The sequence below is a fragment of the Pan troglodytes genome, chromosome 5 (assembly GCF_028858775.2).
Source record: "Pan troglodytes isolate AG18354 chromosome 5, NHGRI_mPanTro3-v2.0_pri, whole genome shotgun sequence".
In the NCBI taxonomy this organism is placed as follows: Eukaryota; Metazoa; Chordata; class Mammalia; order Primates; family Hominidae; genus Pan; species Pan troglodytes.
Window position 1 is genome coordinate 121,016,165 of NC_072403.2, and position 16,409 is coordinate 121,032,573.

A 16,409-nucleotide genomic window follows, 5' to 3' on the forward strand; every position below is an offset into this window, starting at 1 on the left:
GTAATTACTGGTCACATAAAATTTTATTTAATGTGATACAGTTTCACATTGTTTAATTCAGAGTTCTTATATTCATAATGTCTGCTTTTTGGCTGGGCATGGTGGCTCACACCTGTAATCCCAGCACTTTGGGAGGCCGAGGCAGGTGGATCACCTGAGGTCAGAAGTTCGAGACCATCCTGGCCAACATGGTGAAAGTCCATCTCTACTAAAAGTACAAAAATTAGCCAGGCATCATGGCACATGCCTCTAGTCCCAACTACTCAGGAGGCTGAGGCAGGAGAATCGCCTGAGCCTGGGAGACAGAGGTTGCAGTGAGCCAAGATCGCACCACTGCACTCCAGTCTGGGTGACAGAGTATGACCCTGTCTTAGGAAAAAAACAAAACAAAACAGTCTGCCTTTTTTGCTGCAACATATCAATAGATGTTATGGAATTTAGAAGAACTTCTTTAGATCAGTAAATTTTCACAGTTACATTTTAGAAGAGTAATTAATTAGGGAACAGATATTGAGAGGTTTTGCTAACTTTGGTCATGGACCATGGAATCATGCAGTATGTTGCCTTTTAGACTGGCTCCTTTACTTAGCAATGTGCATTTATAGTTATTTTATGTCTTTATATGTATGGCTTGGGAGCTCATTTGTTTTTATCACTGAAAAATAATCCATTGTATGGATATATCACAGTTTGCTTATTCACCTTTTGAAGGACATCTTAGTTGCTTCCAGTTTTTATCAATTATGAATAAAGTGTCCTAAAAATTTATGTGCAGGCTTTTTCTGGGCATAAATTTTTAACTCATCTAGGAATATGATTGCTGGATCTCAGGTAACCCTATGTTTAGCTTTGTAAGAAACTCACAGCTGTTTTTCTTTTCTTTTCTTTTTTTTTTTTTTTTGAGACGGAGTCTCACTCTTTCGCACAGGCTGGACTGCAGTGGCGCCATCTCGGCTCACTGCAAACTCCGCTGCCGGGTTCACGCCATTCTCCTGCCTCAGCCTCCTGAGTAGCTGGGATTACAGGCGCCCGCCACCGCGCCCGGCTAATTTTTTGTATTTTTAGTAGAGACGGGGTTTCACCGTGTTAGCCAAGATGGTCTCGATCTCCTGATCTCGTGATCTGCCCGCCTCGGCCTCCCAAAGTGCTGGGATTATAGGCGTGAGCCACCGCGCCCGGCCACACAGCTGTTTTTCAAAGCAGCAGTACCATTTTCTATTTCCCACCAATGAATGAGAGTTCCTGTTGCGCCCCACCTTTGCCAGGATTTGGTGGTATCAGTGTTTTGGACTTTAGCTGTTCTAATAGGTATGTAATGGTATCTCATTATTGTTTTAATTGGTGATTCCCCAATGACATATGTTGAGCATCTTTTCATACGCCTATTTGCTGCCTGTGTATCATGTTTGGTGAGGTGTCTTTTCAGATCTTTTGTCCATTTTTAAATTATTATTACTGTTGAGTGTTTTTGTTTTTTAGAGGCAGGGTCTCGCTAGGTCATCCAGGTTGGAGTGCAGTGTTGCTTTCATAGATCACTGTAACCTGTTGGCTCAAGCAGTCCTGCCTCAGCCTCCGAAGTAGCTAGAACTACAGGCATGCACCTCCACGCTCAGCTTACTATTGAGTTTTAAGAGTGCTTTGTATATTTTGGACACACAAGTCCTATATCAGACCTGCATTTTGTAAATATTTTCTCCAAGTCTGTGGCTTGTCTGTTCATTCTCTTAATAGTGTCTTTTGCAAAGCAGAAATTTTTAATTTTAGTGAAGTCCAGCTTTCATGTATCATGCTTTTCGTGTTGTAGCTAAAAAGTCATTGCCATACCCAGGGTCATGTAGATTTTCTCCTGTCTTCCAGAACTTTTACAGCTTTGTGTTTTGCATATAGGTTTATGATCCATTTTTTAGTTTTTTTTTGTAAAAGGTATAAGGTCTGTGCCTAGATTTATGTTTTTATTAAAAAGTTTCTGCTGGATCTGAAATTATTATTTTGATCAATAATATTAAAAGGTGAAAAACTTTTTTTTAAAGACCATTATACTGAATCTGTACAACTATATTGGTGCCATTCTTCAAAACTGTTCCTTGAGAGAGAGACCTGAAGTCAGCCTAAAGATGAGGCCAGGGAGAACTTTATCTGGAACGTATCAGGAAACCGGACTAACAGTTCCATTTTAGTTATCTGTTGTCAGCATGTGCAGTTGGCTGAGTGCTGTAAGTGAAAATTGTTAGGAAGACTTTCTACAATTAAGAATATTATTCTCCAATTGAATTACCTTGTTACTTGTCTACATTGCTGGTTTTTGTTTTTGTTTTTTTGCTACTTTTTTGCCTAGTCTTACAAGGTTGCAAAAATCAACCTGTGATTTTTCCACAATAGTTTGACCCTTCTCTACAATGAAACACTGAAGCCATGTAAACTTAAAATATCTCTTTCTATGATAACTGACTTCAACTTAAGTTTTTAAAGGAAATTATACTAATTATTTACTGTATAGTAGCATAAGCAGTTTTGCCTCTAAATGCTTCCTTAGTTTTTCTTTTGGCTTGTTGAAAAATGTCTTGTCAACCAAGTACTATATGTGTACTTTTATGTGTGGGGTATATGTGTATTGCCCAAATGAATCATAAAGGCTCTTAATTTGAATCTGTATATTTTATTTTTAGGTTTTCCTTAACAAGGTCGATTTGAATTCCTTAACAAGATTGATTTGAATGATATTCTTTTCAGACCTTCAAAAACATATTTTCTGAAACACTGTCATACATACTATTCTCAGAATACCATGCCCCTTTTAAATGTTATTTTGGTTCCATCTTTCAGGAATAAATGAGTAAACCACTTAAATCAAGTTTACTCTTCAGTATTTTCTCCAGTTTTTCTGTTTTTGGTGTCTCCAAATTTACTATAGTATGCTTTGAATGACTAAATCTCTAGTATTTCTGACATATATTAATGGATAGATTTTTAAAAACCAATAATTGTTGAATCTATTTTCATTTTGCTCTTCTTGAAAGATTTGTGAGCGAGCTCTAGCAATATACGCAACATACAATATGAATTTTATAAACCAGTCTCACTACTGACTCTATTCTTATTTTTCTACTTATTTTCCTTATCCACATTTTACATGAATATATACATATATAGGGGTAAGATATTAAAATTATATGTCATTTTTAAAAGCATTACATATTTCAAACAAAAAATAAGAGTAACAAAATAAATACCCTTTTAAACTACCCCTTGGAATGAACAAATGTTAACATTTTACCTAGTTTACTTTAGTTTTTTTTTTTTTTTTTTCAATGAAATAAAATATCACATAGGTTGTGAAAGTGCTCTTGGCACAGTCATATATTGTCTTTGTCTTTTAAAAAAATGTTACATAGAAGATATCTTACTATCTGTAACTTACTTTCTGTTTTACTCAACAATATATTTTCAGAGCTTATCTGTGTTGCTAAATGTAGATCTTGTTTTTAAATTTTAGCTGGTGTATAGTGTTTCATTGTATGAATATGATACAACTTATTTATCCAGTCCCTATTAATGTATATTTATTTTTTAAAAAAATTTTTTTCTGTTGCAATCAGTGCAGCAGTGAACATCATTATACATATGTCCAGATATGTGCCATTTTCTCTAGGGTTCACTCATAAATTCGGAGAAGTGGAATTGCTGAGTTATAGGATATACACAGGATCACATTTTTCAAGTTATGTTTTGTTTTACCAGTTTACACTCCCACTGGCAGTTCATGGGAATTTTCATTTCCCCACATCCTTGACAAAACTTAATATTGATAGGCGTGTTTTTTTGTTTGTTTTTTGTTTGTTTGTTTTGTTTTGTGAGACAGAATCCCACTCTGTTGCCCAGACCAGAGTGCAGTGGCACAATCACAGCTCACTGCAAGCCTCAACCTCCCGGGCTCAAGCGATCCTCCCACCTCTGCCCTACAAGTAGCTGGGAACACATGTGTGTGCCACCACACCCAGCTAATTAAAAAATTTTTTTTTTGTAGAAACAGGGTCTCACAGTATTGCCCAGGCTGATCTTGAACTCCTGGGCTCAAGAAGTCCTCCCACCTCAGCCTCCCAAAGTGCTAGGATTACAGACATGAGCCACTGCACTGGGTCCTGATAGGCTTCTTTTAAAATTTTTTTCAATCTAATGGGTGTAAAATAATTTCTGTATTGTTTAAATTTGCATTTTCCTGATCAATGAAGTAGAATGTTTTTGTCCTTTTAGCTATTCGTGTTTTCTTGTCTTTTAACTTCCATTGTACCTTTTGTTCCTTTGTTAATTGACCTTTGTGTTTTTCTTAATAATTTATAGGATAGAACTTGTTTCTGTATTTCAGATACTAATCTTTTATGTTATATATGTTTCTTTTTTAAAGATATCATCAATGATGTTTTTTGTTATACAGACATTTTAATTTTTATATAGTTTTATCATTTTTTCTTTTTTATTTGTAAATTGTCGTTTTAAGAAATCTCTTCTTACCCAAAGTCTGAAACATACTCTATATTTTCTTCTAAAACAAAGGTTTGTTGTTCACGTATAGATGTTCAGTCTAGCTGGAATTTATTTTTGTGTTTGGCATGGAGTAGAGATATATGTTTATATTTTACAGTGTGGATAGCACTGTATAGTGAATATTGGCATAGTGAATATTGAATAGCCAATCCTTTCTCCATGGAAATGCCCTCTTTTTCATATACCAAATTCCCACATATGTAGAAGTTTATTTACTCTCTTTTCTTTTGTATCAGTCCCTTTTGTCTCACCTCAGGCCTATACCACTATTTTAATGACTGAAGTACCATAATCAATCTTAATAACTAGAAAAACAGTACCATCTTTTTGTTCTTTTTCACAATACCCTTACAAATTTTTATTTGCCATTATCCCTATGATTCATACAGTTTCTGATGCTATAGTGCAAATGTATGTTTTGAAATTACATTTTCTAGATAGATTATCTAGATTAGGGATCCCCAACCCTCGGGCCATGGACTGGTACCGGTTCGTGGCCTGTTAAGAACGAGACCACACAGCAGGGGTGAGCAACAGGTGAACAAGTGAAGCTTCATCTGTATTTATAGCTGCTCTCCATTGCTTGCATTACCCCCAGAGCTCCGCCTCCTGTCAGATCAGCAGTAGCATTCTCACAGGATCACAAACCCTCTTGCAAACTGTGCATGTGAGAGATCTAGGTTGCACACTCCTTATGAGAATCTAAAGCCTAATGATCTGTCACTGTCTCTCATCACCCCTAGATGGGACTGTCTAGTTGCAAAAACAAGCTCAGGGATCCCACCGATTCTACTTTACGGTGAGTTGTATAATTATTTCATTATGTATCACAATGTAATAATAATAGAAATAAAGTTCACAATAAATGCAATGGGCTTGAATCATCCTGAAACCATCCCATCCCCACCCCTAACCCAGGTCCGTGGAAAAATCGTCTTTCATGAAACCTGTCCCTGGTACCAAAAAGATTGGGGACCACTGATCTAGATTATCTTGGGTTGTCCTATATAGAAAATCATATTTCCTACAGATAACAATTTTTACACTCTTATACATCTTATTTTCTTTTTCTGTTTTGTCCCTTTGTCAGGATCTCCAATTCATTATTAAATAATACTACTGATAGTGGGTATCCTTGTTGTCAGTTAGTGTTTTTAGTGTCAGATGTGGACCTTTTTCTTGAAACTCAATACTTTTCATTTATTTTAATTAGTATTCCATTTATTAAAGTTGTCATTTTTTATATGCAGTTTTCCCTAAGACTTTGAGTTTAACTTACAAGTTGTACTACATCTATTTTAAGTATAGTAGTTTTTGCAAGGAAATAAGGACTTTGGCTTTTTTAAAATTAATGTTCAAGACCAGGCATGATAGCTCATGCCTGTAATCCCAGCACTTTGGGAGGCTGAGGCTGGTGGATCACTTGAGGTCAGGAGTTCAAGATCAGCCTAAGCCAACATGGTGAAACCCCCCCGTCTCTACTAAAAATACAAAAAAAGAAAATTAGCATGGCATGGTGGCACACACCTGTAATCCCAGCTACTCAGGAGGCTGAGGCGGGAAAATTTCTTGAACTCAGGAGGTAAAGGTTGCAGTGAGCTGAAATCGCGCCACTTCACTCCAACTTAGGTGACAGAGTGAGACTCTATCTCAAAAAACTAACGAAATAAAATTAATGTTTGGTTAACTTGTAAGTATAAAAGATAAAATTCTCCTTAAATATGTAATAGTATTTACAAACAAATTTCTTATACGTTTCAAACTACAATTTTCAATTTAGTCTATCATTTTATCAGATACTTAAGCAATTATCAAAACAGACCTTCAATTCTAATAAGCAGTATCTTCCTAAGTAAGCAACTTTTGTGAACCTAATAAATTAGACTTATATTTTTAAATAAATCTGATTTTCTTAATCATTTTAAACATTTAAAAAATCCAACCATGATTCACGAATTCTGGCTTGAATTTTCTCTCTGTTTTTAGCATCTGGGCATTTCCCCTTTTTCTTTTGAGCTTGGCTATATATTTTTTTAAAGTTATGTATCATCTAATACTTTTGTGTGTAGGTTAGAGGAGAGTTTTCTCTTTCATATTAATCAGAACTTTTTATATTTTCCTTCTTATTACATATAATTTTATAAGTTGCTTAATAGTCTTTCTAAAGCCTGAAAAATACGCGTTTCAGATACCTGTTAAATAATGCAAATTATGGATTCTTTTTATTTTTAAAAATCTAGACTTAATGGTTGTCTAAATAAGAGCATTAAGGTATTCATAAGGGAATTCACAGAGAAGACAAAACTTAATTGTTACCCCAGGTTTAGAACTCAAGAATTTGGCAAAAGCTTCAGTAAAAGTTCATATTTGTGGCTGGGCATGGTGGCTCACACCTGTAATCCCAGCACTTTGGGAGGTCAAGGTAGGTGGATCACTTGAGGTCAGGAGTTCGAGACCAGCTTGGCCAACATGGTGAAACCCCGTCTCTAATAAAAATCCCAAAATTAGCTGGGCATGGTGGCGCTTGCGTGTAATCCCAGCTACTTGGGAGGCTGAGGCAGGAGAATCACTTGAACCTGGGAGACGCAGGTTGTAGCGAGACGAGATCGTGCCATTGCACTGCAGCTTGGGTGACACAGAGAGACTCTGTATCAAAAAAAAAGAAAAGAAAAAATAAGTTCATGTTTGTAAGTACAACTCTCTTTTAATAGAATTTTAGAAATGGATGAAAACCTCAAAATTAAGTTATTCATTTTGTTTAATTCATAAATATATAAAGTTATGGAGAAGTTAAGCTACTAATTAGGACAAGATCCCAGAAATAGTTAGAAACTAGTGTTGTCCACACCAGTGAATCTAAATGTAATGCCCCACCAGTAAGCAGTAGTGTTTTGGAGGAGTCTCTGACACCAAAGCTTATAAGGACTACAATATTTAATGTTCTACATTTTTCTCTTTTTTTTTTTTTTTTTTTTTTTGAGATAGAGTTTCACTCTCGTCACCCAGGGTGGAGTGCAGTGGCGCGATCTCAGCTCACTGCAACCTCTGCCTCCACGTTTCAAGTGATTCTCCTGCCTCACCTGCCACCACGCCCTGCTAATTTTGTATTTTTAGCAGAGACAGGGTTTCACTATTTTGGCCAGGCTGGTCTCGAACTCCTGAACTCCAGTGATCCACCTGTCTCAGCCTCCCAAAGTGCTGGGATTACAGGCGTGTAACCCACCACAGCCAGCCCCATTTTTCTTATTTTGTTTGACTTAATTGCATTTTCCTACATTCCTCTGTTCAAAAAGGGGTAGATGATACCTGTGAGACCTTGTGCTGTGATTTTTTTGGCCTTTATTAATTTAGAAAATACGAGAGACAAATTCTATTTCTTGTTCCAAAATAAATTCATGCAAATTGTTTGAATTCTGTTACTCAATTTTACCATCTCATTTATGAGCCCTCCTTATTTCTTGATTTAAAAAAGGCGAAGGATTTATATGCTCTGAAGAGAAACCACAGTATTGTTTCATGAATTATATTAACAAGAAGATGTTATAGCATCTACTGAATGATTTGGCTGTATCATGATTCTGTTAAGTACTTTTGAAGGTACACTAACTTCGCAATTTTTATGTGCCATTCCATCAGATATACCAGACTGATTATTTACGAAATCAAGTGAACTTAAATACACAAATGCTAGAATTCGTAACTTGTTTTTAGTAGGAGAGTCTCTTTCTCTTCCTTTACTCTCCCACACTAGAAATACAAATTTCTAACAAGGATGTTGTGGACAATTTGCTCTTCGTTATTTCTATTATCAGTTGTTATTTCTTGTTATCAATTACATGTCTCATAATATCTCAATAGTAGTCTCCTGTGTAGAGCTGCTTTGATGATTATGTATATAAACATTATAGACATTACCTGAAGTCTGTTCTGTGGAATGCTAATCTCTTAAGAGTATTCACCAAAAAGGTTTCTGTTGTACATAAATTTGGAAAATGCATGCTTCATCTTCATTTTGGAAATTTACAATGATAGTAGCATATTAAAGATACTGACAAGACTTGCAGGTAAAGAAGGTTAATTTTGTTTTACCAATTTCCTGAAAGTTATTTGCCAGGAAATTCATTTAATTTAGGGAGTAATTTCAATTAACATCCTTTGAAACCAGTGTTCCATAGAGCAAGTCTTGGTAAATACTGTTTAAAAGTATGAATCTTTAGTGGGTTGTAGATCTATAACATTTAAATATTAGAATGAAAAGTATATATATTTTTTTATTATACTTTAAGTTCTGGGATACATATGCAGAATGTGCAGGTTTGTTACATAGGTATACACATGCCATGTTGGTTTGCTGCACCCATCAACCCATCATCTACATTAGGTATTTCTCCTAATGCTACCCTGCCCTAGCACCAAACCCCGTGACAGGCCCGGGTGAGTGATGTTCCCCTCCCTGTGTCCAAGCGTTCTCATCGTTCAACTCCCACTTATGAGTGAGAACATGTGGTGTTTGGTTTTCTGTTCTTGCGTTAGTTTGCTGAGAATGATGGTTTCCAGCATCATCCATGTCCCTGTAAAGGACATGAACTCATTCTTTTTTATGGCTGCATAGTATTCCATGGTGTATATGTGCCACATTTTCTTATCTAATCTGTCATTGATGGGCATTTGGGTTGGTTCCAAGTCTTTGCTATTGTGAACAGTGCCGCAGTAAACATACGTATGCATGTGTCTTTATAGTAGAATGATTTATAATCCTTTGGGTATATGCCCAGTAATGGGATCACTGGGTCAAATGGTATTTCTAGTTCTAGATCCTTGAGGAATCGCCACACTGTCTTCCACAATGGTTGAACTAATTTACACTCCCACCAACAGAGTAGAAGCATTTTCATTTCTCCACATCCTCTCCAGCATCTGTTGTTTCCTGACTTTTTAAATGATTGCCATTCTAACTGGCATGAGATGGTATCTTATTGTGGTTTTGATTTGCATTTCTCTAATGACCAGTGATGATGAGCTTTTTTTCATACGTTTGTTGGCTGCATAAATGTCTTCTTTTGAGAAGTGTCTGTTCATATCCTTCACCCACTTTTTGACACGGTTGTTTGATTTTTTCTTGTAAATCTGTCTAAGTTCTTTGTAGATGGATAGTCAGATGGATAGACTGCAAAAATTTTCTCCCATTCTGTAGGTTGCCTGTTCACTCTGATGATAGTTTCTTTTGCTATGCAGAAGCTCTTTAGTTTAATCAGATCCAATTCATCAATTTTTGGCTTTTGTTGCCATTGCTTTTGGTGTTTTAGTCATAAAGTCTTTGCCCATGCCAATGTCCTGAATGGTATTGCCTAAGTTTTCTTCTAGGGTTTTTATGATTTTAGGTCTTACGTTTAAGTCTTTAATCCATCTTAAGTTAATTTTTGTATAAGGTTTAAGGGAGGGATCCAGTTTCAGCTCTCTGCATATGACTAGCCAGTTTTCCCAGCACCATTTATTAAATAGGGAATCCTTTCCCCATTGCTTGTTTTTGTCAGCTTTGTCAAAGATCAGATGGTTGTAGATGTGTGGCGTTATTTCTGAGGCCTCTGTTCTGTTCCATTGGTCTATATATCTGTTTTGGTACCAGTACCATGCTGTTTTTGTTACTGTAGCCTTGTAGTATAGTTTGAAGTCAGGTAACATGATGCCTCCAGCTTTGTTCTTTTTGCTTAGGATTGTCTTGGCTATGCGGGCTCTTTTTTGGTTCCATTTGAAATTTAAAGTAGTTTTTTCCAATTCCATGAAGAAAGTCAATGGTAGCTTGATCAGGATAGCATTAAATCTGTAAATTACTTCGGGCAGTATGGCCATTTTGACAATATTGATTCTTCCTATCCATGAGCATGGAATGTTTTTCCATTTGTTTGTGTCCTCTCTTATTTCCTTGAGCAGTGGTTTGTAGTTCTCCTTGAAGAGGTCGTTTACATCCCTTGTAAGTTGTATTCCTAGGTATTTTTTTCTTTTTGTAGCAATTGTGAATGGGAGTTCACTCACGATTTGGCTCTCTGTCTGTTATTGGTTTATAAGAATACTTGTGATTTTTGTGCATTGATTTTGTATCCTGAGACTTTGCTGAAGTTGCTTATCAGCTTAAGGAGATTTTGGGCTGAGACGATGGGGTTTTCTAAATATACAATCATGTCATCTGCAAACAGAGACAATTTAACTTCCTCTTTTCCTACTTGAATACCCTTTATTTCTTTCTTTTGGCTGATCGCCCTGGCCAGAACTTCCAATACTATGTTGGACAGGAGTGATGAGAGAGGGCATCCTTGTCTTCTGCCGGTTTTCAAAGGGAATGCTTCCAGTTTTTGCCCATTCAGTATGATATTGGCTGTGGGTTTGTCATAAATAGCTCTTATTATTTTGAGATGCGTTCCATCAGTACCTACTTTATTGAGAGTTTTTATCATGAAGGGTTGTTGAATTTTGTCAAAGGCCTTTCCTGCGTCTATTGAGATAATCATGGGTTTTTTTGTCATTGGTTCTGTTTATGCGATGGATTACGTTTCTTGATTTGTGTATGTTGAACCAGCCTTGCATCCCAGGGATGAAGCCAACTTGATCGTGGTGGATAAGCTTTTTCATGTGCTGCTGGATTCAGCTTGCCAGCATTTTATTGAGGATTTTCGCATCAATGTTCATCAGGGATATTGGCCTGAAATTTTCTTTTTTTGTTGTGTCTCTGCCAGGTTTTGGTATCAGGATGATGCTGGCATCATAAATGAGTTAGGGAGGAGTCCCTCTTTTTCTATTGTTTGGAATAGTTTCAGAAGGAATAGTACCAGCCCCTCAACTCTGGTAGAATTCGGCTGTGAATCTCTCTGGTCCTGGGCTTTTTTTGGTGGGTAGGCTATTAATTGCCCCCTCAATTTCAGAACCTGTTATTGGTCTATTCCGGGATTCGACTTCTTCCTGGTTTAGTCTTGGGAGGGTGTATGTGCCCCGGAATTTATCCATGTCTTCTAGATTTTCTAGTTTATTTGCGTAGAGGTGTTTATAGTATTCTGTGATGGTAGTTTGTATTTCTGTGGGATTGGTGGTGATATCCCGTTTATCATTTTTTATTGCGTCTATTTGATTCTTCTCTCTTTTCTCCTTTATTCGTGTATCTATTTTGTTGATCTTTTCAAAAAACCGGCTCCTGGATTCATTGATTTTTTTGAAGGGTTTTTGTGTCTCTATCTCCTTCAGTTCTGCTCTGATCTTAGTTATTTCTTGTCTTCTGCTAGCTTTTGAATTTGTTTGCCGTGGCTTCTCTAGTTCTTTTCATTGTGATGTTAGGTGTTGAATTTTGATCTTTCCTGCTTTCTCTTGTGGGCATTTAGTGCTATACATTTCCCCCTACACATTCCTTTAAATATGTCACAGAGATTCTGGTACGTTGTGTCTTTGTTCTCATTGGTTTCAAAGAACATCTTTATTTCTGGCAGAAATATTTATTTACCCAGTAGTTATTCTGGAGCAGGTTATTCAGTTTCCATGTAGTTGTGCAGTTTTGAGTGAGTTTCTTAATCCTGAGTTCTGATTTGATTGCACTGTGGTCTGAGAGACTGTTTGTTATGATTTGTGTTCTTTTGCATTTGCTGAGGAGTGTTTTACTTCCAATTATGTGGTCAATTTTAGAATAAGTGTGATGTGGTGCTGAGAAGAATGTATATTCTGTTGATTTGGGGTGGAGAGTTCTGTGGATGTCTCTTAGGTCCGCTTGGTCCAGAACTGAGTTCAAGTCCTGAATATCCTTGTTAATTGTCTATCCCGTTGATCTGTCTAACATGAAGGTGGGGTGTTAAAGTCTCCCACTGTTATTGTGTGGGAGTCTAAGTCTCTTTGTAGGTCTCTAAGAACTTGCTTTATGAATCTGGGTGCTCCTGTATTGGCGGCATATATATTTAGGTATCTTTATTTCTTTAAGCCAATTTATCTTCATAATTTTCTTTGTAACATGGATCGTCCCCTCTTCCCCTAACTTTTCCCCTCTTCCGGAGAAAAGCCCATGTCCTCCTCAGATCAAAATTTTTGTGTTCATTTACTTGTTTACCTCATTTTATTGAGCCCCTGCGAACACATCCGAGAGATACATGATGAATAAAATACAGTTCTCTCTCTTGAAGATCTAATACACTGATTTGATGGGGGAGGGGAGCCACCTATACAGGATACCCCCTCACATCTTTACTCATCATGACTTTGCATTTACCTATTTAATAGCATCAGAAAAATGCTCTCAATATATATTTTTGTAAAGACTTCTTCATTAAATCTAAGATGTCAAAGATTATAAGTCACAGCATTATTTTATGTATCACAAAGAAAAAATGCTGCCAAATATAGTTTAAATGTGAATCCTGATTTTGGAGATGCTAAATGTGAAAAAATGTATGTATTAACATACAGTAGTAAATATTTATTAAATATTAGATGTATTTTGTTGTATGTATTTCTATTACATTAATTGAATTTAGTTACCAAATGCTTATTAAATGACTGCCATGTTAAAAAGTCCAGTGTAATAGAATAATGAATAAGATGTTGTCCCTGCTCTTAAGGAAGTATAAAGGAAGGCAAATGGGTACAGACATTGCTAGAATAAAGCTATGTTTGCCATATTGTTAAAATCCATTCATCTGTAAATGGACACTTAGGTTGTTTGTATATATTTCTTGGCTATTGTGAATAATGCTGCAGTGAACATGGGAGTGCAGACACCCCTTTCTGTACTTTTTTTTTTTTTTTTTTTTTTGCTTTGGGTATATACCCAGCAGTGGGATTGCTGGATTATATGGTAATGCTATTTTTCATTTTCTGAGGAACCTCCATACTGTTTTCCAAAATAACTGTGTCAATTTACAATACCACCTACAGAGTATAAGGGTTTCTTTTTCTCCACATCCTTGCCAACATTTGTTGTCATTCATCTTTTTGATAATAGCCAATCTGACAGGTATGAGCTGATATCTCATTGTGGTTTTAATTTTCATTTCTTTGATGATTAGAGATGTTGAACATTTTAAAGTATATATCTATTGGCCATTTGTATGCCTTCTTTTGAGAAATGTCTATTTAAGTCCTTTGCCCATTTTTAATAGGGTTGTTTTCTTGTTGTTTCATAGTTTGAGTTTTTTGTATATTTTGGGTGTTAGCCCCTCATGTATATAGAAACAACAGAATACTGTTTAGCCTTTAAAAAAAAAAACAGGAAATTTCTTCATTTTCAACAACATGGATGAACCTAGAGGACATCATATTAAGGGAAATAAGCCAGGGACAGAGAAACAAATACTCTGTAATCTCACTTATATGTGGAATCTAGAAAAGTCAAAATCATAGAAGTAGAGAGTAGAATAGTGGTTACCAGAGGCAAGGGGCAGGGTATGGGAAGAGAGGTGGGAGAGTTGTAGGGCGTGGACAGGGAAAGGGAAGATGCTGATCAATGGGGTACAAAGTTAAGTTACTAGAAATAAGTTCTGGTGTTCTGTTACACTGCAAGGTGACTATAGTTATTATATTTCAAAATAGCTAAAAGAGATAATTTTAAATATCTCACTACAAAGAGATGGTAAATATTTGAGGTGATGGATATGCTAATTACTCTGATATGATCATTCCACAATGTATACATGTATTGAAATATCACCTTATACCCCATAAATATATACAATTATTATTTGCCAATTAAAATAAAACTAATAAAAATACAAATGTAAAACTATATTTGTTAAAGCAACTAAATTAATCAGATAAACCATGATTAATAAATACATTAAAATATGGCTAAATTAATGATAGTTGATTTTGTAAAAGTTATAAATTAACAACTTCAAAAATCTTCTGTTGTTAATTTTTTATTCTTTCATTGTTAGAAGTTAGGGGTAGTAGTGGATAAAAGGGAGAAATGGTAGGAAATATTTATTTATGGGTATATATGTATTTTTTTTTAAAAGGAGAGAAAAGAGAGAAATGACACTCCTTCAGAGTGTCATTTTAAAGGAATTTCATGTTGTTCTCAGTTGTAGTCTCCACACTACTCTATTTGTAGGGAAAACAATTCTAGTAGTTGTAATGTTTGTTTTCTTTGGGAAATTTACAAATTAGATTATGCTCAGCCAAACATGTTTCTCTGTTTGTGGATTTATACAATGGAAAAATGTTAACTTTAAGCTGGCATCTATGTGCTATCAGTAGTTTTATTAGTTGGCCCACCCATTGTCGGTGTGTGCACTCAGGGAATGCAAACTTATTTTAATTTTGGCTTAAATAAATAACGTTAAGAAAATAAATCTGTTATTTTTTTTAAAAAATCTGAAGCCAAGTATAAAGAAAAATTTGATTATTTATGATGTATGGAAAGCAGTACAGAAATCAAAAGGGTCCACAGTTAGAGTCCGGAGACCTGGGTTTGAATTCTGGCTTTGCTATTCATTTTTTATACATATTCAATTAGCCAAGTCACCCAATCTTTTCATCTGTTTCCTAATGTGTTAAAAAGTGACTGTAGTAATAGTAATAGCATTCTTTAAGGTTGTTAAGACTAAATTTAGCATGTAAAAGCTTGTAAGTGGTAATACTTTTCAAATGTTGATATTTTTAGATTTTGCCTTTTATTGCAGATATGAAGAATATACTATATAAGTAAGACTACATACATTTTATAGAATTGAGTTCAACAATTTTGATTTATCTGTATTTTTATGAGTTTTGGTCAAAAAAAGGAAAGTAAATTTGTTTTAGGTATTTCCTGGAATTCTATTTCCTCCCTATTAAGCATTTTATGTTATGTTATGTTATGTTATGTTATGTTATGTTATGTTATGTTTTATGTTATGTTATTTTTTTGAGACAGAGTTTCGTTCTTGTTGGCCAGGCTGGAGTGCAATGGCATGATCTCGGCTCACTGCAACCTCCACCTCCCAGGTTCAAGTGATTCTCCTGCCTCAGCCTCCCAAGTAGCTGGGATTACAGGCATATGCCACCACGCCCACCTAATTTTGTATTTTTAGTAGAGAGGTGGTTTCTCCATGTTGGTCAGGCTGGTGTCAAACTCCCTACCTCAGGTGATCCGCCCAACTTGGCCTCCCAAAGTGCTGGATTAAAGGAGTGAGCCACGGCGCCCAGCTCCCATAAGCATTTTAGAGATACTTTTCTTAACAGTAGAGTAGACTAATTGATATATATGTTACTTTATTTATATAGGTACAGTTTCAATCTTTTTCTAGGTTCTGATTGTCATAAAGTTTTTGATAAGAGGTTATCCAAGAGAAACTTTGTCTAAAGTATAGTATTATTGACTGGAGAAATAATCTCAAGACATGGTGAGAATTGTGAACTTCAGGAGTTTTTTCTAAGTTCTAAAAATCTCCAGTAATGCCTTAATTCAAAACAGGCCCAGACAATTTGACAATATGTACCAGAAGCATTTAAAACTGTCTTTGACCTAACAACACAATTGCTAGCCTGTTTCTTAATGAAAAAATTGGTAATTTACAAAATCATTTATGTACTGCCATTAAGAAAAACATACTTCTAAAGAATGATATACAAAAAAAGATAATGATTCAAGAAAACATTTATCACATATTAAGTAGAAAGACAATTTATACAAGCATGGTACAGTCCTAACTTTGGTTAAAATAATAAAAGACTGATTTAATATATACCAAAAGTGTGTTAACAATATTTTAATAATCTGAGATTGATAAAATTCCCGTGATTTTTATTTTCTTCTATAATTTCAAAATTTTGTAGAATGAACATGTATTACTTTTATAATCAGAAATATATATATAGTATGTTTGTGTCAAACTTCTTTCCAAACACTCTCATTCTAG

The 16,409-nt window shown here is 35.4% G+C and overlaps 1 protein-coding gene across 50 annotated transcripts in view; it reads left to right on the forward strand.

The window, feature by feature from the left end:
- The window catches only part of CEP57L1 (centrosomal protein 57 like 1), a 69,574-nt gene that overhangs the window by 6,172 nt on the left and 46,993 nt on the right, over positions 1 to 16,409 (forward strand). For 22 of the 50 annotated variants that reach the window (XM_054686871.2, XM_063812594.1, XM_063812601.1 and 19 more), the window contains one exon: positions 5,286 to 5,341. The exons of the other annotated variants lie outside the window; for them this stretch is intronic. Coding sequence is in view for 3 of the 22 variants with exons in the window: in XM_016956113.4 (XP_016811602.1) it covers positions 5,286 to 5,341 (56 nt within the window). In the remaining 19 variants the exon portion in view is untranslated. The remainder of the gene's footprint in view (positions 1 to 5,285; positions 5,342 to 16,409) is intronic. 50 annotated transcript variants of the gene reach the window in all.